Source organism: Callithrix jacchus, chromosome 14 (assembly GCF_049354715.1).
Source record: "Callithrix jacchus isolate 240 chromosome 14, calJac240_pri, whole genome shotgun sequence".
Classification (NCBI taxonomy): domain Eukaryota; kingdom Metazoa; phylum Chordata; class Mammalia; order Primates; family Cebidae; genus Callithrix; species Callithrix jacchus.
This window is the reverse complement of record NC_133515.1, coordinates 68457723-68485160: the sequence shown is the minus strand read 5'-3', so window position 1 is coordinate 68485160 and position 27438 is coordinate 68457723. Positions and strand designations below refer to the sequence as shown.

Below are 27438 nucleotides of genomic sequence, written 5' to 3'. Positions count from 1 at the left end.
AATCTGGGAAATGCAGTGTGTACCCAACTGAACTATGTCCTCTTGGAGGGAAGGAAACCACCAGTCCTCTCTTCCACCAGACTGAGGTCTTATACTTTCTCTGAGGCAGCAGAGTATATTGGCCCTGGACCAATGACTCCTTCACCATTGGTTGAATGACAGTTGCAAACACACAAGACCCTTCATAAGCAAAACTTCACTCCTAAGCCTAGCAATGGAAGATGTTAGTCTCCAAGTCATCAATATACAGGTGTGAGGAATGGAGAAGCTGGGGTTCTTTAAAACTGCATCCTTCTTACCAGTAAGCAGTTAGGAATTCAAGTAGGAAAAAAGTTTGACCCATGCCTCAAAAAAAAAAAAAAATTCACAGGACTCTTTTTGAAAGATGACATTCTAGATGTGTAGGGTCAAAAGTCACAACATTTAAAAGAAGATAGAGCACGTCTGTGTGGACTATCTCACGACGCTGGCCTGAAGCAAAACATAGGGAGCACAGTTTTCTGGACCTGGAGTTCGGGGACAGGGAGTGTGAGGATAGATTTTGTAGAGTCACAAAAGGCGCTGGTTTCCTTTGGATGGAATAACACTCAAGTGTGAGGGAAGGAGTGACTCAGGCAAGGCTTTCCATAGAGGAGGCACCTCTGCCAGCTTGTCCTTTCTCCCATCTCTGCTCCCTACCTCCCCTGCCCTCTCCACCCCAAAACCAACTAATAGCCAGACAAGGGTCAGACGGGTATTACGTGAGATCACACATGTAGCAGGACAGGGACCAGTATACTTGCACAACTCTTATATGCCTCTTTTGCCTCACCCTGGTCGCGACTCTCATATGTGACAGTGCACTGGAAGTTATAAGGTACTAATGAGATAGCCCATCTTTCTAAGAGCTCTTCCTGTTAGATCCCACCCATTCCAACCTAATTTCCAACCACATCCTGGAACATACTGTTACTTCGTGGGTACTGAGGCCATCTTTCTTCCACCAGCCCACTGCATCCCAGGTGCCTGCTCACTGCCAGGTTTGTAAGTTAACACCTTATCTGTATCCCATTCTCCTGAGGGCACACCCTACAAAGAAGAGAGGAAGCAAGAGAACCAGACTTGTCCATTGCCAGAACAAGTAGGTGTTTCCCTAGTGCCATAGCTTTTTTCCCCAAACCATCCAAACCAGAGTTGGGAGGCAGGTAGGGAGATTTGCTGGGAGGTGGGCAGTTCACTCCCATTTGAAGTAGCTTGGAAGCTTTGCTTACCAGTGTCCTCTGCTGCCCTCTGTGGCCACAACATCAGTGTCTCTAAAGATACCCCTCTAAATCCCTTGACCCAGCTCCCTATCCCCCGCTGCCTCCCTGAGCATCACCTTTCAAAGCTTTCTCCTTTAGTTCTCCAAGGGCTCTAAAAGTAAAATTGGATGTACCCTAGCCACAGCCTGCATGTGGTTTGCACTCTCAGCTCCTTCCTGCAAAAGTTGTTGAGCTGAATCCTGGAAGAAATCTTAAGTAATTAGGCCATCTCGCTCTTCTCTAAGCAGGTCTGGATCCAGTCCTTTTGAGAATTATATAGAGCTTTTGGTGAATCTCAGACACTGACCAAATCCCAAACTTGGCCAGGCATGGTGCCTCATGCCTATAATCCCAGCACTTTGGGAAGCCATGGTAGGTGGATCATGTGAGGCCAGGAGTTTGAGCAGCTGGCCAACATGGCAAAACTCCAACTCTACTAAAAATACAAAAATTAGGCCAGGCGTGGTGGCTCACGCCTGTAATCCAAGCACTTTGGAGGCCAAGGTGGGTATATCACCTGAGGTCGAGAGTTCAAGACCAGCCTGACCAACATGGTGAAACCCCGTCTTTTAAAAAAAATAAATAACTAAATAAAATACAAAAATTAGCTGGGCATGGTGGTGCACATCTATAGTTTTAGCCACTTGGGAGGCTGAGGTACGAGAATAGCTTGAACCTGGGAGGTGGAGGTTGCAGTGAGCCAAGATTGTGCCACTGCACTCCAGCCTGGGTGACAGAGTGAGACTCTTAAAAAAAAATCCCAGACTCAGTACCAGCTGTTTGTCTTAGCTTGGGGACCTTTCACTTATATGGTGCAGGCTGGCCAAGAGGAAAGAGCTATAAATATAGTTGATGTGCTCTCTTTTTAAATTTCCAACCTTTAAGTTCAAGGGTACATATGCAGGATGTGCAGGTTTGTTAACATAGGTACATGTGTGCCACGGCAGTTTGCTACACAGATCATCTCATCGCCCAAGTGTTGAGTCCAGCATCCATTAGCTGTTCCTCCTGATGCTCTCCCTCTCCCACCCCCAACCCTCTGACAGGCCCCAGGTGTGTTGTTCCCCAAAATGTGTCCATGTCTTCTTAGGTTGATGTGGTCTTGAGTGATGCTGCCTTGCCTTTCCTCCTTAAAAAAAAAAAAAAAAAAAAAAAAAAAAACTAAGGCCGGGCGTGGTGGCTCATGCCTATAATCCTTGCACTTCAGGCGGCCAAGGTGGATCATGAGGTTAGGAGTTGGAGACCAGGCTGGCCAACATGGTGAAACCCCGTCTCTGCTGAAACTACAAAAATTAGCTAGGTGCAGTGGCAGGCGCCTGTAATCCCAGCTACTTGGGAGGCTAAGGCAGGAGAATCGCTAGAACCCGGGAGGTGGAGGTTGCAGTGAGCATAGGTCGCACCACTGCACTCCAGCCTGCCGCCTGGTGACGGAGTGAGACTCTGTCTCAAAAAAAAAAAAAAAAAAAAAAAAAAAAGTCTAAAAATCTATGTTCTCTATGGGTTGGAGGTCCTGCTTTGATCTGTCGAGAACAGTCCAGGACTCAGAGGCTGTTGTAGTGAACTACTGTAGGCACCTGGAAGTCACAAATGTGCCCTTTTCCTTCACCCTAGCCCCAAGTGAGGGAAATAAGCTCTCTAGAGAGAGATAAGTTCCCTAGAGAGAGATTTGCAGTCTTTGAATTCGTTGACTATCAACCTGTATAAGTGCTCCGCGGCTCCGAGATCCGAGGAAATGAGAAAATACGTCTACTTCCCGGCTGGGCACCGTGGCTCACACTTGTAATCCCAACACTTTGGGAGGCCGAGGCAGGCAGATCACCTGAGGTCAGGAGTTCGAGACCAGCCTGGGTAATATAGTGAAACCCCCGTCTCTACTAAAAACATAAAAATTAGCAGGAGGTAGTGGTGGGCGCCTATAATTCCAGCTAGTCCGGAGGCTGAGGCATGAGAATCGTGTGAACCCGGGAAGTGGACGTTGCAGTGAGCCGGGTTCGGGCCACTACACTCCAGCCTGGGCGACAGAGCAAGACTCTGTCTCAAAAGAAAGAAAGAAAATATGTCTACTTCCCAATTCTTCGTCGGTTTTTCCCCTTTCTCCACTCTGCCTTCTCCACGCTCCTGAAAAGTATCTCCCCAACGCTTCCTGTTTACATGGGGGAAAATACGTGTTCATTTTTATTATGGCGCTGAAACCTACCCTTCTCCCCAAATCGTTTATGTAGATTGTTCTACTATAAAATGTGGTGAGAGGCTAAAAGGAGAGATATAGATCAGTTCTCTTGCCCTCGCTTTCTCAAGTTACTCCTGTGAAACTCATGGGTCCTTCCACAGGATTCAAAAACTAATGGCGTCCCCTGTCCTCTCCCCAGATGTTCCTGCCCCATCGCCAGTAGGAGGTGGGAGACAGCTCAGCGTGGGGCAAGGGAGCACCGGGGCCTGGAGATCGAAGGTGGCGTCAAAAGCGCTGGTGGAAAAATCCTTGAGCTCTAACCGTTGCCTGCGCAAGCCCTTAAATCTACCAATTCCCAACACCTGTAGCCTTTGCGTTTCCCAGGACTTCAATCGATCCTGGCGACGGAGAGGACAGGGCTTAGATGCAGCGACTTGAGGGCACGAGGCCAACTTTGTCACTCCAAGATCACACTAGGGCACCAGACTGACTTCTCCAATTCTGAACTCGCCGGGGCCCACGCAGGAGCGGCGGGGTGCGAATAGGGGCAGAAACTCGGGCGGCTCACGGGCTCTCCTCTCCCGCATACCCGCCAAAACCAAACCGCCAGGCACAAGCCCGCAAGCAGCCAAAGTGCTGGGAGAGGGAAGGAAGAGCAGGCGCAGCCTATATCAATTTCCTTGCGCTGTTTCTCCCAAACAGTAAAGTCAGCTGCGTCCCGCGGAAAAGGGCTCATGGCCCACGCCCGAAACGCGGCTACTGGGGCCGCGGAATCATCACCACCTGGCCCGAGGGCCACGCCACGAGGCCAGGGACGCTGGAGCGCAGCAGCGTGGAGGGGCTCCGTGCCGGCTGGGCGCTGCCCGCGGTCCTGCCCTCTTCCCAAGGGCACGGCGCGGGTAGGAGGACACCGACCCTGTGGCGCAACTGTCGCCCCCCGCAGCAGTCCCGGAGCCCGGCTCCCCGCCGCCCCTCGGTCCCGCGCAGGCTGCGTCTCCGCGGCACCGAATCCCACCCGCTACCCGCCGCCCAGACAACCTCATAAACAAGTCCTAGAAGAGCGGAGGCAGAAGGCGGGGCGGGCGGGCGGCTGTGGAGCGCAGCGCGGGGGCAGGGGGCGGGCCGGGGTCAGGGCAGAGGCTGCGGCCGCGCCTCCCCATTGGCCGGGACGCCGTGGGCTGCCCGGGCGCGCGGCGCGGGCGGGGCCTGCCGGCGCTCGGCCGCCTCCACCCCCGCGCCCGCCCAGTGCCCGCCCCAGGCCCGCCCCGCAGCAGCCGACGGAGATTTTAAAGTGGGCTGGCGGCCGCGGGAGCTTTACACTCGCGAGCGGCCGGTCACACAGCTCGGGTGCCCGCCGCGCTCCCGCCCCAGCGCTCCTGTGGCGGCCGTACAATCCTCGGCAGTGTCCTGAGACTGTATGGTCAGCTCAGCCCGGCCTCCGACTCCTTCCTACTCCCAGCATTCGAGCCACTTTTTTTTCTTGAAAACTCGGAAAAGTGACTCCTTTTTGAAGGAAAAAGGAACTTGGGTTTCCTTCTCGCCGTCCTCTTTTCGGGACTGACAGCCTCCACCCACTCCTTCCCCGGACCCCGCCTCCGCGCGCAGGTTCCTCCCCGTCACCTTTCTCCACCCCCGCCCCCGCACCTAGCCCGCCGCGCGCCACCTTCCACCTGACTGCGCGGGGTGCTCGGGACCTGCGCACACCTCGGACCTTCACCACCCGCCCGGGCCGCGGGAGCGGACGAGGGCCACAGCTCCCACCCGCCAGGGAGCCCAGGTGCTCGGCGTCTGAACCTCCCAAAGGCCCACAGTGACAATGACAGCTGACAAGGAGAAGAAAAGGTAAGCGGGCGTTCGGGCCGACTAGGAGGCCGGTCGAGGCCAGGGCCGGGCTGCGCGGGGCAGGCGCGACCGAAGCGGTTGGGAGAGGGGTGCAGAGAGGTCTTCCGAGCTCGAGGCTCAGTTTGGAAAGCTGTGAGGGGGAGAGCAGGTGCTAGTTTTGGGGACTAGGAGCTGCGGCTTCGCAGTGGAGAGTTCTGTGGTTCGGAGGAATTGCGGATCCACGCGCGCAGGGTGGCCAGGAGGCCGAAGGAAATGGCCTGGAGGTCGGAGGTGCTTCCACGGTTCCTCTGAAAATCTCCCAGCCGCCCCGCACCAGCCTACCGCGGCTACCGGCCCTTGGAAATGTTTGTGGATGGTGTGTCCTCCACTTTCTCTGATCTCTCCTGCTAGGGCAGCATCCACGTCCTTTTTTCCTCTGGATTCCTAGGGTACTTCCAAATGCGCTCCTATGCCCGCGCCGCGCCCCATATTGGCAAGCGGGGCGGGAGGCGGTGAGCGGCTCAGGAGCAAGATCGCGCAGAGGAGCCGGGGCCCTTCAGAGGTCCCCACTCCCGGGCTCCAGACCCCACCGAAGGTTGGAGAACCTACTTCCCTCGTGCAGCACCTTGACTCCAGGGAGAGTAGGTAGTGAGTGACCTGGATTGCCCTGTGGGGGCAGGTGGCTCGGTGTGTAGGAAGCGGACGGCAACACTGGGCGTCCCTGGCAGGTCCGGGTGTCTGTCTCCTAAGAGGACAGAGAAGGGCAGCCACGATCTGCCCGCCTGCCCTCGCGAGCCTCTCGGCACTGGGTGAGAAGCAACTCCGGCCAACTCTCGCTGCCCTCCCGCCCTCTCCCGGCCGCTCCCAGTGCGGCCGGGGCCCCGCGCTACCCGAGCGAGGATGCCAGCCCACTGCGCGACCGCGCAGAAGCAGGTAGGGCCTCACCTTCTGCAAATGTGTGCGGCTCGCCGCCTGTCCCCTCACTACTCCTGTCTTCAGCCCTGCGGCCTCAGTGGCCTGGAGCTTCCAGCCCAGTGCTCGGCCGCGGCTTGGCGAGGCTAGGCTGCGGGGAGCTGGAATCCAGCGCTCGGCCAGCTAAGCCTAAGCCGAGGGAAGCCTGCGGCGGGCGGCAGTGAAGAGGTGCGAGGATGAGGAGGATCGAGTCGCGAAGGGAGCGAGGTGACTGGCCCGGAGGGCTCACTGCCCGAGTTAATTTGCTCTTGTTCCAACTTCCACTACGGGACTGGAGCCAGAAACCGTGTATCCTCCGGTCTTAAGCGGCGGTTCCCACCTCGGGGCTCCGATAAGGATTTGATAAACGGGAGCGAAACGCGCCTGTCCTGGCTCGGCGCCCGGGCCCTTCACTGCGGGATGGCTAGGGGAGGGGATTGGGCGCTACTCCCCTTTCCTGGCCGCAGTCCCTTCTTTCGCGTCACCTTTGCGCCTTCAGACCCAAGACTGGTGAAGGAGCCCTGAGCCCGCAGCCGGCTCATCGCCGGGGCCTCGGAGCGGTCCTAGGGTTTTCCATCTCTTTTGAGGGCAACAGAGCAAGAAAAAGACTCTTAAATTTCCAATGTATTTTGCAAAAACCAATCATAATGCCAATAACAACCATTGAACCATCGAAAAACAAAGCTATAGACAGCCCCTCTGCAGGCGCTCTTGGGTCCGGAGCCGGCGAAGGAACTTGTGTATTTTACAACTGCGATGCCTATAGGGAATGTGGCAATCGCCTAGGTGGGGCTGGACCGTAATCTTGACAAATGTGTGAAGTGTCAGCTGCTCCTGCGCGCCTTAGCCCGGTTTTGTGCAGTTTTGTGCCGTATATTCCGAGAAACTTGGGAGCAGGGGGAAAATGGTTTCGACACACCCGGCTACAGTACCTGCTTCCTTAGCGGGCTGGCGGAGGGAGAGAAGGAGCAGGAATGGGAGCGGGAAGAACGTTGCGAAATTAGACTCCCAATTATTGGCGAGAGCGGCCGCTTTAAGAACTACTGTGGGGACTGCCTGCGAAACGCCTTGGAGGCCGCTGTGTGAGCTTCGGCGCTGGGCTGGTAGCCACGCCAGGGTGTCCGCCCTCTTCGACCTGCCTGGGTTTTTGTGCTGCAGAATGGCAGGGCAAACAGCCTGTCCTTCACCATCCAGAGTCCCTTAAGGGGTTGTCCAATTCCTGTTGGACTAATCGTTTTGAGATTCGTTTACTTTTCGTGCCTGGGTCTGCTTGCTGGCTGCAGACTTCTTTAGGGACCAACATGTAATTAAAATATGTGAACCAATACATTGAAAGTTGGTGTTGTCATGTAAGTGGCTGTTGTAGCTTTCCTGAGTGCCTCACAAGGGCGGTGAGGGGGCTCTCTGCTGATGATTCTGCCCCCCAGTTCTTAAATTTTGTGTTTCTTTGGTTTAGCAGAGCAATTTCTTCCCCCAAATGCAATATGGGCAGAACATTTGGAATATTCCTTTTAACAATGGCCCCTCAAGAAGTGGGCAGATTATTTTGTTCCAAAACGATCATGTGTCGAGAAATATGTTAATGTTTAATAATAGTTTGCTTTCTAAACGTTGGTTATCTGGCTGGCCTCGATAGTGCTAGTGTTGGTGGTAGTGGGCATGACATCACAGATGTCAGAAACTGAAGCCTGGTGGGGGTACTGCACTTTCACTCCCCTTTTTGTGCACTTATTTATCAGGAATGAAGTGGTCTAATTAACCAGCCAGGCTTCCTGATTCTAGGGAGAGCTAGAAAGTGTCTGGATGACTCACCTCCTCAGACCTTTCACTCAGAAAAAAAAAAAAATTGTGGAAATTCTGGGGTGCATGGGGTTTTGGGAGTGGTTCAGGCAAAATGTAAATGAGATCATTGGATAATCTGGGATCAAAGTCCAGTCCCAAAGCCAGACCTAGGTCCAGGCACCTTCCAGGAGTGCTTATGCAGTATTGTTCAGTAAGGGGCTAGCATGGAAGGGGAACTGGAGACACTTGGATCAGAAGTTTTCAAGCTCTCTCTCCCTTCCCCGACAGCTGGACTTAATTGTTCCTCTGCTAAAATCAAATCAAACTCCATAATTATTCCAACTGTGAAGGGAAAAATATTGCTGGATAGTTTCTCACAAGTCAAACATATATTTTAAATAAGTATTCCCTCAACACTTGATACCTGTTTCCATTGTATTACCAGCAATGCAAGATGATACAAAATTTATGTAACACATTGTTGGCTTGAGTATTTAAGTTTTAATTCATACAGCTTTCATGAAGTTCAAAAGAATGCCATCTTTTTTCAGTGGTGCTTATAGGGAGCCTAGAATTATTTTATAATGGAAAATTATAAGATCTGACTAGATGGTTTCCATCTAATCAGAAAGACTTTTCTCTTTCTGGATAAGAAACTGATGCCCAGAGGGGTTAAAAGACTTTTCCAGTCACAAGGAAAATTAGTGCTGATAAGAGTCAGGGATGGGTGCAGTGGCTAATCCCAGCACTTTGGGAGGTGGAGGTGGGTGGATCACCCTGAGGTCAGGAGTTTGAGACCAACCTGGTCAAAATGGTGAAACTCCGTCTTTATTAAAAAGACAAAAAAAATTAACTGTGCATGGTGACGGGTGCCTTGTAGTCCCACCTACTCGGGAGGCTGAGGCAGGAGAATCGCTTGAACCCAGGAGGCTGAGGCTACAGTGCGCTGAGATCAGGCCACTGCATTCCAGCCTGGGCAACGGAGTAAAACTCCATCTCAAAAAAAAGTCAAAACTGTAGCTTATTACTTTCAATTAAGTATGTATTTCCTGGCTGGGCACGGTGGCTTACGCCTATAATCCCAGCACTTTGGGAGGCCAAGGCAGGCTGATCACCTGAAGTCAGGAGTTCAAGACCAGCCTGACCAACATGGTGAAACCCAGTCTCTTAAAAAAAAAAAAGTATGTATTTTTCTATTGTTCACAGGAGTGTACTCTAGCCTTGAAATATCTCTAGATAGTGAGGATGATTTCCAAAGGAGTAGAGTGCCCTCCCCATCACCACTCTCAAACCACTGAACCTTATAGAAAGGAGATTTGCTTTTCTAGATAGTTATCAGCACCTTCAGGCTGCAGCAGAAGTGATTCTGTTAGCTTTTTGCAAAAAAAAAAAAAAAAAAAAAAAGCAGACTTGAATTGATGCTGTTCCCAGGGTCTGTAAACTTTGAGAAGTATGAATTCATTGTTTTAGTTAGAAAAAAATTTACTTATATAGGTAGACCTCATTAAACAAAACCAATGCAAGGACCGCTCCCCAATGGAACAGACTGCTTTGTGAGATAGAGAACGCTCAAGCAGCTGCTAGATTGATTTTTGTAATGGGTGAGTTGGCATTTTCACTAGGAGTGAAAACCATGAGACTAAAACAGTTTAATTTACTTAGAATGTCTGTTTCTCTGTCTGCCGTGTGTGTGTTGCGGGGGGAGGGGGTGATTCTCAACTTTCTAGGAATTTATTGAGTAAAGTGTCTAAAAATGGAAGGAACCAATTTGATAATTTTAGGATTAATTAGATAATTCAAGATTTTAGGCCCATACATTTGAGAACACTTGCTGTCATTAATTGTCTCAAGATTTAGGTGTTTCTACTTTTCAGGAAATCTACCTAGTAGTTTGTTGGGATTTTTGTTTTCCCTGGTTCTGCCCTATGCCAACCTGCTAGTTTCCCTTTTCGTATTAGCCTAATGAGTCTTTCCTTTTGCTTTCATCACTGGTAGTTCCTAACAGGTCTAGCTCTTACCAGTACTGCCAAGTTAGCAATATTAGCCCCTGGGGCCCCAGTACTCTATGCTGCCACCTCCCCGCCCCCAGCACCATGTTGCCTGTTCTCATGATGGGCACCAGCTCTGATATTCACCCTAAGATATAATCCATAAGATGACAAACTTATATTGAACACCTACTCTTAATCTGGCTAAAATGCTGAAGAGAATACTAAGAAACGGGGAATATGGTTCTTGTCATCAAGTTGCTTAGTCTGATTAGGAAAGAAAAAAGGAGACACAAGGAAGCTTAAGTGAAAATATAAGGATCTGGCAGCCTACATGTGACTTTTCTGTAGCATCTAATACTTTGAAGCAAAAGATAAGCTCTGAGTGGTATTTCAGGTAATAACCACCCCCCCCACACACACATACACACACACAACTATTCAAGAGTATTATGTGTATTTATGGGTGGAGATATTTGTTCCTAGTGTCCCTAGAACCACACAGGGGTAGGTGCTGATCACCAGCTTAAAGACTGGCTCAGAAGGAAGGTCAAATTGGAGAAGGTAGTGTTTGGGGGATAATGAGAGGAAGGAAAACACATAGGGCTCCCTATGGTGTATTCCTTATCATGTATTTCAACACCATACACAGAAAGGCCGCTGAAATGGAATGTTTGCTGTTCTTTACACAGTTGCTTTGGGTGGGGACACAGAGGGAGGGATCTGATGGGGCTCCGCAGACGACAGGGGTAGTAATTTCTGTTCCACTGAGAATACCAGTGGAGACAGCTATGACTCCACGAAGTCCAAGAAGGGAGAGGGAGCTTCTTAATCAGGCTTCGTGAATGGGTCTCAGAGGCTGGCGTGTAAATCTCTGAAACTGTGTGCAAGGCATTATGTATAGAACCAACTTGTTCTGAAGGAAGTCTGTTCAGCTCTCAATAGCTTTTCAAAAGTTCTAGGATATGGAAAAGATAAGTCTTTGCTCTTAGATGTCTGGTTTGGTGACTGCCTTATGTTTCAGAATCTTTCTGTTTAGATCCCAGACAGTTCTTGTGTTTCACTGTCATTGCCTCTCCCTGTGGAAGAGAACAGGGAGAAGGATGGTGTGTGCATCTAGTAAAGGTTCTGTGGTGCAGCTTAACCTTCCCTGTCCGTGGCTAGTGTGTTTGTCCGCCTACATGTTTGCCGGTCTTGGAAGGACAAGGAGCTGAGTGCCCTGCACAGGGTTAATACTGGTATGATTGATTTTGTTAATGTTTCTGAAAAATGACTGTGAAACAAATTTATCCTCAAATGTTCCATCCTCAAACAGTTATTTGGGGGACCTTCATGTTCTAGGAATGTATGTGTTCTTAATAGAAATTATATTTGCATCAGGACAAAACAAAAGCTGACAGTCTTATGTATGCCAGTGCTGTCCTCAGAACTTAACATGGATTAACTTTTTAATCCTGTGAGATAAGCCCTGTTATTGTCCCCACTTCACTGATAGGAAAGCTGAAGCCTAGAAAGGTTAACTGCCCAAGGTCATATAGGTTGTATGGGCAGAGCTGGATTTGATCTGAGGAAAGGAGGTCCCCACATTCTGTCCTCTTAATGGGTGTTCCATACGTCCTTGCCTTACTGAAGATGGCTATAAAGTATTTAATACCGCAACTGACCCACAATAAGTGCTCTATAAATGATAACTGCCTTTGTTGTTTTCCTTATAATTATTGTAATTACTTTTCTTTTTTTGTGGTTCATCAATTGTATCAAACCTCACAAGCAGATAGGGACTGAAGATCTCTGAAAGGCCAACATGGAACTCCTGGAATTTCTTATTTTTCATGGGTTTTCCTTGACTCTGACAGGAGAGGGTTCTCTCCTGCCCCAAGAAGTTCAAAGCTTTCCACCTCCCACCCTTCATTGGTGGCAAGACTTCAATAACTACTTCAGCCTTCGGACTCCATTGTGCAGGAGAACCTGTTAGAAGCTTTTCCTCTGTGGCTTCTGAAGAACCATCAAGATGCACAGGACTTCCTGTGGCTCTTTTGATCTTTTGAAATTGCAAGCACAGGAAGGAAAGAATGGATAGGGGGATAAAGAATAGCTATGAGTGTTGTGATAATAGTATGTTGCATTTCTATTAGAGCCCTTTCTCTGATGAGTCCTGAACCTTCACAGCCATCACACTATTGGCCTCTGCACTGTGAACCTAGAGGGTTCCTTGAGCTTTTCCAGTGCTGTGAAACAGAACTGCACGGACACATAGAGAGAGAGAAGCAAGCCATGTTGGCAGCTGTGCGTCACAGTCCATGTGGTGGTCATCCATGGGTACATGCCCCTAGCAGCATCTGTGATTTTCAAGTAGCTATTGGGTGTGATTTGGTGACCATTGTCTGGTCCCACTGTGACCTTGTTTTTTTGAATTTCTTAAGAAATACCTGTTCGCTTGACTGCCTTAGGCTGTTTGCAGGGGCCACTTGTACGTCAGCAAAACTCTTACTATATGACATCACTGCCAGAAGTTCCACATGTTCCCAGGAGGCACATTTCCCATTCCGCGCCCCCCACCAAACTGGGAAAGATTCTTCAGTTTTAAAGACATAAGTAATTTCTGTGCCAGATAATGGTCCTGTGAACAGATCCTTTTCTCGTGGAAAAATATTTCAGAAAGGGTGTCTTATCAATGAGGAAAGATGACCCCATTAAAACATGTCTATTTGCCGTGTACTCATCTGACATTTTCTCAATTCTACAAAGCCATGGAAGTGGATTGTTAGATTCTTATAACACTCCTAGTGAGTTCTTAAACTGCCCCCCTCAAGCCATGGACCTGTCCAATTAAAAAAAACTAAGAGATAAGTGGTAGCAATCATAACAAATTGGTGATTTTATCTGTTAGGCTGTGTAATTAAACACATGGGCAGGAAAGTGGATCCATTATGTTGTACTCATAATTGTGGTGCTGAAGGTAACCCCCATTGCCCTGTAGGCAGAAGCAGAGGGCACAGCCAATAGTAGTCTTAGAAGTTTATCAACTCTGTAATAGCTTTAGTTGAGTTTTTTGTCTGAGGTGCCCTGATGTTGGCCTATGACTATAGGGAGTCAGTGGTTTGTTATGAATAAGAGGATATGAATAAGCTGAATCTGAGAAAGTTCAGAAGCATTTTCTAAGTTGTTTAAAATATATCCATTGAAGTATATGATTATTTTTTGGTAATCATTTAAATCATTGTGCTGTGTGTCTAGCCAGATAGTATTTATTTTCTGTCTCTTGATGTTGTATTAAAAAATACACATATTTTACTCTTTATAAAAACTTTGCATGCTGTCACCACTTTGTATAAGATTTGTCCTGACTGCCTCTGGGTAGTAGGCAGGGAGCAAGCAAGAAGAACAGCATACTTTCCTTCCTTTATATTTGGAAAATGGGGGTGCTGAGAGAAACAAGCCACACTGTCTGAAGTAAAACCTAGAAGTGGACCCAAGTGTTCATGGTGAGAGAAGGCCCATGTGTACCACCTTGGGCTCCTGTTACAAGGTAATGAGCCATGAGCACAAAAGGGTGACTCAAAATTCAGTGCCAGCCATTCTCATTACTAATGAGTAATTACAGCAAATATTTACAGGCCTCCTTCCTACCTTTACGACTTCCTGTTACTGAAGCACTTTGGAGTATTGAGAAAGATTGTCCTGGAAAAATACGTCACACACAGTTGCAGGAAAGAGTGCCTTTAAGCACACAGAAAAAATTGGCTACTTGGCTTTGTTTATGAATTCCACACAGAAACAACAGAAAATTGTGCCTTTTGAGGGACTGCTTGAGAATCCTTTCTTCTGCATTTCAAGACAAGATTTAAAAAATCAGGCATATCAAATATATGGGGAAATGAGACACTGTTTTTAGAGAGTGTTCTAGAAATAATATGACTATGCTAGTTAGTATGGCAAAATTTTGGGTCAAAGCACATATAATTTGATAAACTCTTTTATGAACATTACCTCTACAATATGTTTCTAAATGAAAATGATGATGCTTAATAGAATCAATCAGGATGGGAGGTAGAAGCATATCATTCACTTTACAAAGATTGGAGTAAATCCTCCTAATGCTCCTTTCCTGTATATTTAGTTAAAAAAGCACTCCAGTGAGATTGCTTTCTCAGTAAGTTTCTGTAAACCACTGTACCCTTGTATTTCTCTCCTGTGTTTCCAAGAGTTCTCAGATGCTATTTTCGAATGGCAGCGTTCACTCCAGTGCTGGCTGAGGTCGACAAAGCTAATTTTGGTGCCCAGGGTGAAGGAAGGGAGAAGTCCTCTGCAGAGCCAAAAGGACTCTCTGGTGCCTGGGTTTGGAGCAGTGTGGTGTTGCTGGACACACCACATTTCACCTTTAGAACCTTTATTTGTGTGCTTGCACAACAAATGTTTACCCAGATATTAAGATAAGGAAAGTATGAAGGTCACATTTCACTGGTAACAAGAGAGCCTCTATAAATGTAACCATATCATTGTGCAGCAGGAATCTGTCTTTTATTCTGTACCCGAGACTAAGGAGGAATTATTGGTGGGTGGGGCATGGGAGTTGAGGCCTTTCTTGATTTTTTGGCTTTCTTGCCATCACTCTGTTTGTCTTGCCTCAGCTGATGTACCCCTCCCATTTGGTGAGGGCCTTTGTCATGGCCAAGACGTCTAGGGAAGTCCTAGCCTGTGTGGCTGGGCATTGTGTGGTCCCCTGACTCTCTGGAGTCTTTTGGAGTTCCATGAAAATTAGTGCCCCTATGCATTTCCCTGCTGTCTGACTGACTGGAAGGTACCCTGGCTAGTGAGATTGCTTTCCTGGCCCCTCAGAAGAGGTCCGCATGGTGCCAATCCTGCTGCTGTTTTAGGCTCCTCAGCAGGACTGCCCTGTCCTTGGAGCACAGAGAATCTTCAGAGTGGGATAGGAGTTTCTTTTATGGATTTGGGTGTTTTTCTTAGGCATCCCCAAAGATCAGCTAGATACTCAGAGCTTCAGTGAAGACATGGGTCCTTGGCCTACTTTTCTTCCCAAGGGCAGCCACCATGGCAGTGGGAGTTCACCTTGCTGACTATAGGGGACCCCACCCCACTCATCCACTGTGCCTCCCAGGTTCCTAATACACAAGCCACCTCCCACAGCCTAAAAGGCAGTGCTGCAGTACTTATTCCCACCTCTAGTCACTCACACCAGCTCCTCCATTTGGACGCTTTTCCCCTCTCTTCCTATTCAAATAGCTCCCACTTTTCTATTGTGAGCCCAGGCTTCCTGTCTTACACAAAATCACTAAGGAAGTATAGAAGTTTCCACACTGGCACCCCTACTCCCTGAATTACTAGCTTTTGGTTGTTTGCCAAAGAGCGTGCTTATATTTCCTTGTTATCTAATGACACTTTATTTGTTTTTGCCTTTCTAACAATATAGCGTGTTGCTGAAGGGCAAGGATGTCTGATTTTCTGATGTGCCCTATTATACCTTGCTTTTTTTTTTTGGCTCTGAAATCGTGCTTAGTTTTTTAAAAAAATCATAGAATTGCTTTGTTCATGTCCCTTGGGTTACTTGGAAAGCCTGCCTCTTGTGCTCTGCTTTCTTTCCTCATTCATGTAGATTTGACCCCTTATTTCCCTTTAAAAAGAAAAAGAAAAAGAAAAAAATTGTGGGACCACAGTCAGGTCTTAATTGATATATGACTTTATATCAAATGCAAACATCAGGCTAGTATTATCTCAGTGCTTCACTTCAAGAATCCCTTGTACACTAAGGCAAGTACAGCCAAACAAAATACTCCAGCTTAATCTCAAAGTTAAAAGCAAGATGGGGAAGTTGTGCAAGAGGGCACTAGCTCTCAGTCCAGAGATCATCTTCCCTGGGAAGCCTTCCCTGATTAACTGCACATTGGTTATCCTTGTGTTTATATATGGTCTTCAGTCTGTATTTTGTTATTTGTGTTGATGCTTTTACGACTTGCTTTTGAAGGTTGGGGGTGGTATATGTCCCTGATCACCACTTAAGTGGTAAGCCTTCAAGAGCAAGGACCCAGTCATTCTTTCCTATTCTTTTTTCCCCGTAGAAGTCAGAATAGAGGTCTGTTTAGGTGCTCAGTAATGGTTTGTAGACTGAGTAATTTTATCTATGTCAGGAACTTTGGGAGCTTGGTGTAGAGAACAGGAAGCACAGGTAGGCACTTTGCTCACATCAACCTAACTTATCCTCATTGTTTATCCACCATGCACATAGCAAGCTTTGTGGGGATCATCACTGTGTGTAGATGTTTATAGGTTCCCTTCCAAATTCAGGTGCCATGCTGTACAGTGAGGCTACAAAGAGGCATTAGATGGACCCTGCATTCAGGATCTCCTAAAATGATTTGTTTAAGCAATATAAGAGGGTTTATGTTAATGGATATCTAAGCTCTGTCTTTACAATGTTGCCGTCTTATTAGGAAGTCAAAACCAACTCAGATAAAACATTGAGCAAACAGCGTAAGATTGATAGTAATTAAGTGAGAGTGAGGAAGGGTAAATAGATCTTGTGTGTTGGGAATAGTTAGAAAGGGAAGTGATTAGCATAGATTAGATGGAGGTTTACTGGAGGAGCATGAAGATCTAGGTCTGTCTTGTAGATTAGGTACAATTTGGATAGCCAGATGAGTATGGGGCATTCCATTTGAGGTGAATTGCATAAGTAAAATAAGGAGGCAGGAATAAACAGAGTGTGCAGGCCAGGACTGGTGAGCCAGTTCCTTCCAGAGCTGGATCTGGAGCTCTGTTAGCAGAAAGGAGATGAGGACCAGGCCTGGGCTGGTGTTATGAAGTTTAGGGGCAGGCCTTCCTGAGTCATGTTGTGATGGAATCTTTGGGTTGCCTTGGGGCCATGGGAGCAGCATATGCCTCTTCTGGCACATGTGAAGCTGCTCAGGGCATCTCCATTAGCCCTCCAACCAGGAGCCTGGCTCTAATGTGAGCACCAAGAGGGTGGTTGGAGGAGGCCATGGTTTATTTTCCATAATACTGACCTCAAAGCCTCCCCTGCTAGCCCTTAGTAAATCAGTCATGTGTGAATGTGCCCAAATCACTCTGATAGATGTTTCTTTTTAGTCTTTTCCACCTCCCGGGGTAATACATGCCATGTCTGAGTCTCCCAGTCAGCAGAGTGGGAGCTGGAAGATGACTGCTTGCTATATCCTAAAAGAGCATCACATTCCCATGTTCTCTTTCTGATGGTAATGCTTTTGTTCCCTTCATTATTGGATAAGGCTCTCATTCTGTCCCTTCCTGCCCTTTCTCATTCTGGATTCTAGGTTTTTGAGTCTTAACCATCACGGAACAGATTGAACAGTCCCTACAACATCCCACTATTTTTAGGGAATGGAACAGCTAAATCCAAGTCAGACCATCCCTTTTGTCAGTTTCTACCAATAACTCTTCATTGTACACCCTGTACAGAGCACAGTGACCAAGTTGTTTTTGACCTTCTCCTCCCCTAGTGTTTGGCCACCATATTCCCTAAAGCCCTAACTCTGAAGTTCTTGGGATGATACTGGCAGAAGAGGGAGAAAAGGATCCGTCTTTCTGAAGTCACCTGGGTAGAGCATCTGGGGATTTTTTCCTCAGGCAGTTGTAACCTTTCTCCTGGAGCAATTTAGAAGCACTTAAAGTCAAAGCTGAACACTTGTGGGTCAGGCTTTGGCCAGAGATCCCAAATCACTGGAGAAGATTCCATTCCAGGGACCAGTAGAGGCCAGCGGGTCTCATCTAAGTCACTTTAGCTCACTCTGTCCCCTGGTACATTGAGGGAAGCTATAACTCCTGAGTACTGTTGGCTTAGAATTTAACCTCACAGTGGCAACTGCATGATGGCCTCTTATTTCTTTTCTGTCCCTCTAGTGATCAATAAATGCTTGTAGAACTGGGAAACTGCTACCTGGCCCAGGCAGGATTGGTTGGTTTAATGACTCAATCCACAGTCATTCTCTGCTCATTGCCTACTCTGCGTGCTGCTGAGCCTCAGGCCCGAGACCAGGGAAGGGCCCTCTGGAGTCAGGTGGAAAAGAGCCTGGACTGTCAGAACCAGGAAGGGAATGCAGGTGCCAGAAAGCTCTGGAGCACAGTGCAGCCCAGACTAAGGAACTAGTCTCAAGGATCTCCAAGAACTCCCCTAGGCCAGAAAGTGTTGTTTACCCAAATCTTGTCATGGCTAGAAATTTGAGTCTAGCATCTACCTTCTCACAGCTCCAGGTGGACCTCCAGAAGGAAAGGGAAGACGTCCTACCAAGCTAACCTGTGACTAGGTATCTGTTAGGGTGTGAAACCTATGAACGTATCCATGTTTATCTCTTTGTGTTCATTTCCTTTTCTCTTCCTTTTTAAAGGAAAATGTCCTTTTGAAAAGTTCCAACTTTGCCTTTGCTGAACTCCTGGCAAGTACTTTTCCCCACCTTGGCTAGTGAGATGTTAAGACATGGGCACACCACCTGAGGGTGGTGTGGTCACTATGGCGGCCAACCCGCCCGAGGCCTTGGGAAAGCCTGGTGAGCAGAGAACCCAGGCAGAAAGGATTCTGGGTGACTGTGAGTGATGATTCCTTTGTTCCTGAGCCATCTCTTTTGAGCACATTTAAAACCATTTGCTATACCCAACTCAACATAAGCCTGGTGATTCCAGGCCACCTGTAGCTCCTTGTATGGCTCTAAATATTACCAGGGCAATGATGACATCTTAATTCTTCTTGAGTTAGATCTTCAGGGCCAAGGCAGAGTACATGTTTATTTTGGAAAGAGACAAACTTTCACCCACTTGAATTTCTTTGCCTCCAAAATTAGCGCTAGGATGACCACAAGGGTTCTGTGTTTCTTGGCTTTTATCTTGCCAAACAGATTGTAATTGGTCCCAAGTCACCTCCTCTTTTTTTGTGTCCCTGGCAAAGCCTACCTTCATATGGGGTTCAGAGGAGCTCTTAGGCCTCTAGGAGTTTGAAAGACTATTCTAGATCTTTTTCTGCTGTGTGTGACCTAGGACAGGTAATTTAACCTTTCTTTAACCCCTTTCTAAATGGGGTTAGACATATTTGCTGCTTTCTAAGAGTACTATTATGAGTTTGAAATGAGCTAGAGTTTCAAAAAACCATGCATTTTAAAGTATATTTTAAAAATCACTTTTGCAACTATTATCTCAGTAGATAGACCTTTGAAAAGTATAAAGGGCAGACACTCAAGGCATCATTATTAACAAGCACAGCAATATAATCATTAGGCACATTATTGCCTGTTGATGTGATTTGGCTGTAGTTGGAAGACAGCCTTAGGAGAAGCCAGGAGACTCTTGCTCTCAGGCCTTTAAATTTCTCACTCGGCTGGGATTTTCAGAATTACTAGTTTTTGCTAATAATGGTTGTTGGGTATGAGTTCTATTTTTGGTCATACCCTGAGATGTCAGGAAATCTGATTACACTGCGGCCAAGGACACTTCCAGGATTCCAGATAAAGGGTCTGACCAGTTATATGCCTAGCTGGCCTATTTTTCCCTCCCCTGTGGAGATGGAGATGGCTTGTGCCAGATGTGATCCTGTTGAGAATGAGAATATCCCTTCAACTCAGTGCACCCAAATCTCTAAACCTAAAGAGCTACATCCATACCATATCTGCTCCGGTCCTACTTGTTGCTTTGCATCTTATGAGCAAGACCTATTTGCGGGCTCCCAAAGAGAGCAGATGACTTGCCCAGGGTGTTTAAGAGGTCAGACAGCTATAAGCAGATTGAGAAACAGAGTGAATGCTGACACCTAAAAGATACCTTGACCTTCTGGTGTTACTAGGAGTGGGAAAAAGGAAGGCTTTGGGGGCAAATGCCCAGCTCTGCTACATACTGACCATGAGATGCGACAAGGCCACTCAGCTCTGGCTTCTGATCCTTCATCTGTAACATCTCTGATGTTCCTAATGCCTAAGCTGGCTCATCCCTCAGCCCCACCCGTGAGGCTGGCCTGCTGACTTCGGCCTTCAAGTCTCAGGTTAAATATCACCTCCTTAGGGAAGCCTTTTCTCACCTCCTTTAGTTAACCTCTGTCTTGTTTTGTTTTAACAGTACTTCCCACATGTTGTTATTTATTTATTTGAGATGGTGTCTTGCTCTGTCACCAGGCTGGAGTGCAGTGGTGGGATCTCAGCTCTCTACAACCTCTGCCTCCCAGGTTCAAGCAATTTTCCCACCTCAGCTTCCCGAGTAGCTAGGATTACAGGCACACACCATCATGCCAGGCTAATATTTGTACTTTTAGTAGAAATGGGGTTTCACCATGTTGGCCAGGCTCCACTCAGCCTCCCAAAGTGCTGGGATTACAGGTGTGAGCCACAGTGCCTGGCCCCACATGTTGTAATTTATTTGTTTGCTTATTATCTGTCACCTTTGCTGCCCCCCAGTTTGTAAGCTTCATGAAGGCAGGGACCATGTATTACGTGCTTACTACCATATCCTCAGGGTTTGGGGAAGCGCCTACAGAAAGGAGGTACTTCTTAAGTGTTAAGTGAAATAATGTGGGGGTGTGAGGTCTTCGTCTTCAATATTATTATTTCTTATACTTGTTCAGTGCTTAATGTTTTTCAAAGTTATTGATGTAGATTGAAGCTTTTGTCATTTTTGTCATATAGAAACAACTGAGGCACAAAAATGTGATCACAAAACCAGAGAGTGGCAGTGCCTACGTGAACAGCTCCCAGACCCAGACTCTTTCCACAGACCCATGCTCTCTCTCTTGGCACTTTATTTTTCTGTCGTGGTGATGTTATTGTTTGTCTTATTTGGCAATGTTTACACCAGAGGAGTAGAGACCATTGTGTGTTGGTGGCGTCTGGAAATACACAACACAGTCCCAGGAGAATGCCACTGTCAGTTCTTACCACAATTAGTAATTGTCAGGCTGGGGGCAGTGATTGGGTGGGTGTCACTCGCTACATGGCTGGCTCTGTGTGTTGAAACACCACTGCCTGCTCCTCCACAGATGCCAAAGGGATTGGGGGTCCTAGGACCACAGCCCTGTTTCTACCCAGCTCTGGCTATCCCTCCACTCAGATCTGGGTCCTTTCTGTTCAGGGAAAACGTCCTGTTGGTGTTTCTATTCCTGTGGCCTGCTAGACAGCAAAGGCAAGTGCTAACCAGCTTGATGAGCTCTCTGGGCCTCAGTTTCCCCATCTTCAAAATGGACTCGAAGATGGGAACCAGTCAAAATTGGCTCAGAGATCCCTAATAGGGTTCCAGCTCCATTTTGAAGTAAATTTCAAGTGGAGTTTAGTCCTGACTTCTGTTTTCACATGCTCCCTTAGAGGGAAAGAAGATGGACTATTAAAGATGCATGGTGCTGGGGTTGGAGAAAGGAACTCCCCATTCTCCAGGAGGAGGTTCTGTTGGAGTAGAGGGGCAGAGACTTGGAAGTCACTGTTGACCATGGCCCAGCCCACTTCCATGACAGCAGCAGGACCACCACCCTCAAGAAGGAGGTGGGTTGGGGTGTGAGAAGGTGGGCTGCCCTCTTTTTGTGGTTTCTACAAAAAGGGATAGTTGTGCTTACAGGAGGGGTAGTGTCTCCATCTCCTGATGCCAGGGAGAAGGAGGCAGGCTGCTGGGGTGAGGGAGAGCACCCTTAACTAGGTCACATTGCACTCCCTCTGTGCCTCAGTCTCCAATTGTTTGATGGCTGCTGTGATATCTGCCCTGCCAGTTGGATTGGGGCTTCAAAAATATCAACTACTGCAAAAGAGGTTATGGCCACTGTGACTCATATACATGTACATGAACATATATGAAGTTTTAAGGGCTGATACTGATGTGAGACAACCCATGCAGGCAATGCAGAGGGACTGTGTCCCTCACTCTGAGACAGTGAGATAGGACTGAGCTGGAAAGCTAGTGGCTGTGAGAGGAGCAGGTTTGAAAATCACTGAATGAAGTCATGTTGTACAGAGGGGGCGGGGGTGCGTACTGTACTGTGGGATGGAGGTGAGTCACGGTGCATAAGTGTTGGGGAGTCACCTTGAACTTGGGCCAGAAGAGTAGAAATATTGAGACTTGGGTTTATCTGCCTCACATCAGGTACATCAAGTTCTGGATGGCTGCCCACTGGCCAGAGACATGAGGTGGACGGCTCCCTTTTGCTGCCCTGGGAAGGCTTTCTGCTGGCTTTGGCCCCACTGAGCAAAGTCTGCTTGTTCACTGGAGTTCACACAGACTCCTTGCCAGGCCTGCCCAGAATCCTGTCTCCTCTGACTTCCTGTGCTCTTGCATAATATTTCCTTGCTCCTTGAATGGCTGGCCCCAGTGCAGGAGCAGCTCACTCACACTGCTGGACAGAGGGCAGGATGCAGAGGGAGGACACAGATCTGCAAACATCACCCAGGGGTGCTCTGGGCTCTGAGGGTGGAGGGCAAGAGGGGCGGCATCCCCTCAAATTCTTTGGAAGATTATAGCACAAGGGGAGTTAGGGAGGCCCTGGGACCATGTGTACACACATCCATCTTCAAGAATTGTCTTTCCTGTAAATTTATTTTTAAAGTTGCTACACTGTATTCTTCTGATTATAAAAAATATACATCTTCCACATAAAAAGTCATAGTAAAAGAAGGCATGGAGATAAAAATAAAAATCACCAAAATATCACCACCCAGAGATGACTTGTTAACTCTTTGGTGAACACACTTCTGTATCATGAATATTGGTATGTAATTACAGAATACAGTCATACATCTAAGACATTGTAGGTTCATTCCAGGCCACTATAATAAAGTGAATATCACAATAAAATGAGTCACATGATTTTTTTTGCTTCCTAGTGCATATGAAAGTTATGTTTACACTGTACTTTAGCATTATGTCTAAAAAGCAATGTACATACTTTTTTTTTTTTGCAACAGTTTCACTCTGTTGCATAGCCTAGAGTGCAGTGGTATAGTCTCGGCTCACTGCAACCTCTGTCTCCTGGGTTCAAGTGATTCTGGTGTCTCAGCCTTCCAAGTAGCTGGAATTACAGGCATCCGCCACCACACCTGGCTAATTTTTGTATTTTTAGTAGAGATGGGGTTTTGCCATGTTGGCCAGGCTGGTCTCGAACTCCTGACCTCAAGTGATCCACCCGCCTCAGCCTCCCAAAGTGTTGGGATTACAGGCGTGAGCCACCATGCCCAGCCAACAATGTCTTAACTTCAAAATATTTTATTGTTAAAAGAAATGCTAACAATCATCTGAGCCTTCAGCGAGTCATGATCTTCTTACTGGTAGAGGTTTTTGCCTCCATGTCCGTGGCTACAGAACTGATTACTGTGGTGGTTGCTGAAGGTTGACGTGGCTATGGCAATTCCTTAAATAAGATAAGAATGAAGTCTTCACATTAATGGAGTCTTATCTTCAAGACTGCAGCATGTGATGCTGTCTGATAGCATTTTACCCACAGTAGAACTTCTTTCAAAATTGATGTCAATCCTCTCAAACCTTGCCACTGCTTTATCAACTTAGTTGATATAATATTCCAAATTCTTTATTGTCTTTTCCACAATGTTCACACCATCTTTACCAGTAGCAAATTCCATCTTGAGAAGCCGTTTTTCTTTGCTCATCTGTAAGAAGGTATGACTCATCTGTTTAAGTTTTATTGTGAGGTTGCAACAGTTCAGCCACATCTTCAGGCTCTGCTTCTAGTTCTCTTGCTATTTCTACCACATCTGCAACTACTTCCCCCACTAAAGTCTTGCACCCCTCGAAGTCATCCATGAGGTTTGAAATTAACTTCTTCCAAACACCTGTTAATGCTCCTATTTTGACATCCTCCCACAAATCACAAATGCTGTTAATGATATCTAGAATGATGAATTCTTTCCAGATGGTTTTCAATTTACTTTGCCCAGGTTCATCTAGGACTCACTATCTATGGCAGCTATGGCCTTACAAAATTTCTTAAATAAGACTTGGAAGTCAGAATTACTCCTTGATCCATGGGCTTCAGAATGGATCTTGTGTTAGCAGGCATGAAAACAACATTAATTTTATACATCTGCATCAGAGCTCTTCAGTAACTAGGTTCATTGACAGTGAGCACATAGACATGTATGCTGTCATCCAGGTTTTGTTGTTCCACTGATAGAGCAAGAATAAAGTAGATTTGGCATAATTTTTAAGAACCTTAGGATTTACAGAATGGTAGATGAGCACTGGCTTCAGCTTGAAGTCACCAGCTGCGTTAGTCCCTAACAAGAGAGTCAGCATGTCCTTTGAAACTAGGCATTGACTTCTCCCCTCTAGTAGTGGAAGTCCTAGATGGCATCTTCATCCAGCATAAGGCTCTTTCACCTACACGAAAATCTGTTGTTTAGTATAGCTACCTCCATCAATGATCTTAGCTAGATCTTCTAAATAACTGGCTGCTGCTTATATATCAGCACTTGCTCTTTCACCTTGCATTTTTATGTTATGGAGACGTCTTCTTTCCTTAAATGTAAAGAACCAACCTCTGCTAGCTTCATACATTTCTTATGCAGCTTCTTTACCTTGTTCAGCCTTCATAGAATTAAAGAGAGTTAGGGCCTTGCTCTGGATTATACTTTGGTTTAAGGGAATATTATGCCCGATTTGATCTTCTCACTAAGCTTAATCATTTTTCACTTTTGATTTAAAGTGAGAGATGTGTGACTCTTCCTTTCATTCGAACACATAGAGGCCACTGTAGCATTATTAAAATTGGTCTAATTTCAATATTGTTGTATCTCAGGGAATAGGAAGGATGGGGAGGAGGGACAGAGAGAGACAAGACACACACACACACACACACACACACACACACACACACAGAATGGCCAATCACTGGAGCAGTCAGAACACATGCAACATTTATTGAGTGAGATCGCTGTCTTATATGGGTGCAGTTTATGGTGCCTAAAAACAATTACAATGGTAACATCAAAGATCACTCATCGCAGATCACCATAATAATAGATACAACAATAATGAAAGTTGGAAATACTGCAAGAATGACCAAAATATGACAGAGATATGCAGTGAGCACATGCTGTTGGAAAAACGGCACAGATAAACCTGCCTGACAAACCTTCAATTTGTAAAAAGTGCAATACCTGCAAAGTGCAATAAAGTAAGGCACAATAAAATGAGGCATGCCTATGTTCCTTAACCATTTAACATATAAAACTGTGCTACCATTCTTATTAAGTTCCCATCTTCTTTTTGTGTTGCTGAGAAAGTTTTTGAGTGTTACGCCCTAACCCCTTCTTTCCCATAAACTCTGCGGTTTTTATTTTTGCATAGTGTAGTGATTTTTAGGAGCACATATGCCATGTTGTAGCAGAACTAATTGTAAATTCACATGACATGTCTCCCCTAAATTCACGATTAATTCTTAGAGTTATTAATATTATTGAGGCACAATAAAATGAGGTATGCCTACATTATCATGTTACATACTATTGTGAAATGCATTTTCTATATACCAATATATCAGAACTATCTTGCTACTAAGTAACAAAGATTTAATAAATAGTTATATTAAGTTCCACTTGTAGAGGTGTCATAGTGAAACCCTTATTCATCGACATATCCAGGCTCAGAAATCAAGCTATAATCAGCCCAAGATTATTTTCAAACCTGAAAAGCAGCATCTTTTCTATATTTCTGACCAATGTGTTAGCTATGGTGTCCCAGAAATAGCTACAAAATAAAAGTTTAAGTGCCATGTAGGCCTTTCTCTAGGCTTAGAATAATTCACTTGATTACATAGGAAGAGGCTGCAATGATGACAGCTTCCAGGGCTGGGCCAGATCTTACTCTGGGTAAAATGAACCTCCAGTGTGGCCCATATGTATGCTTTGAGCAAGGAGCTACTAGCTGGGAAAACAAGTTTTTCTTCCATGGTGTTTCTGTGACCAAGATTTCAAATAAGCACCATTTTGCATTTTAATTGGTTATTGTCCTCCTGAAATTTTATGACACAATCTGTATCTTTAAAAAGGCACTCTTTCTTCTTTATACAATTGTTTTCATGACATTGAAAACTTTAAAGAAAGTGTCATTCAGATTTGCTAACAGCTGGAAGATTATTTTAAAAATCCAACAGTTTAGCTGAAAAAGATGCTACCAATGTTTCTATCTCATCCTTGGAAGTTGTATATTTTTAAAGGTTGTGATTAGCTTTTTCTCCTCCATTGCTGATCATGGTTGGAACTGTGGCATAGATTTACAGTAAGCTTTGATATAATGGTGATTCCTCTTCATTTTGGTGTCTGCATTATTTGCTTATTTTCTTTGATTCATTTTTAAACTGAATTGAATGTTTGATTTAATCAGAAGTTTTAGTATGAGGCTGGGGATGATCTCTTGTGATTGGGAATTGCTTGTAAAATTTGCTGTTAACTCAAGACCAATTGTTTCCTAAGGCTCTCTTTTTCAGATTTTTTTAATCTATGTGGGAAAGCATGATAATGCCAGTCAGTTTAAACATATTGAAAAGTTTCCAGGCATCGTTTAAAACAAAAATTTACAACAAAATTTGGTGACAGGAAAGTGTGAGGATTTGGCCTCATTTTGTTTATAGTTGTCTGTTTTTCAGGCAAATGATGTATTACAATTTGCATAATTATAGTATCTTCTTCATTTTATTCACCCTGAACTTCTTTTTCTAGAATTACTGGCCCGACTCTTTATTACATCAAATTCCTTAACTCTGTATTCCCGAGAAGTGAGGATGGGAGTGTGAGTAAGAGTAAGAGTTAAAGAGAGAAACTAATTGTTGCCTTTTTTCAAAGTTTTCGGGGTGTGGAAATTTGTTGATTTTGCAGTTGCTCCCTTAGTTGGTCATTACCTGATTCTGGTGGGGTCCTTGCCATGTGTGCACATTTGGGGAGTGCAGAGGGACAGCAAGACTGAACTGATTCCGAGAATTGTTGAACAGGACTTTGTTGAAATGGCTACTTCTGTACAATGCACATGGAGCAGCTGTTGGCATAGCAACTCCTACGTGGAAAAGTGCATGCCGCTTGCAGATGACTTTTGCAGTACTCAGTGTTAATTTGATAAATGACTTTTCTAATAGTAGTGTGTGGGCTAATGGAAAGATCGAAGCAAACCTTCATTAACGGAAAGGAGGATAGAGATTTTGAAGCCACTGGGTGAACACACTCGACAGCTACAGCTAAATCTCCATTTTCAGCTGTGTCTCTTTTTCACAGCAGATATGCTTGGAGTGTGGCAGATGAAAGTAAATTAGGAAAACTGTATGCCCATGCTATTATTATTTTAGATTCCAAGCATGGAGAGGTTGTGGAGTCCTTTCCGGTCAAGATACTTAGTTTGTGTGAGTTTAGTGTAAGAGTACTGTAGAAGCTTTGCCTTGTGTTGTCATTTTCCTTTGCTGGTAGTGGTGAGTGGTGGGGATAAGGTGGTTAACCTTTTT

The 27438-nt window shown here is 46.1% G+C and overlaps 1 protein-coding gene across 2 annotated transcripts in view; it reads left to right on the top strand.

Annotated features, from left to right (window-relative positions):
• The first annotated feature begins 4766 nt into the window (after nt 1-4766).
• EPAS1 (endothelial PAS domain protein 1) overlaps nt 4767-27438 on the top strand; it is an 87304-nt gene continuing 64632 nt past the window's right edge. Inside the window, exon 1 of one of the 2 annotated variants that reach the window (XM_002757798.6) lies at nt 4767-5292. In XM_002757798.6, the coding sequence (XP_002757844.1) occupies nt 5267-5292 (26 nt within the window). In that variant the 5' untranslated portion in view covers nt 4767-5266. Of the gene's footprint in view, nt 5293-6007; nt 6205-27438 lie in introns of those variants that run through there. The other variant, XM_035272647.3, reaches the window with a different exon arrangement.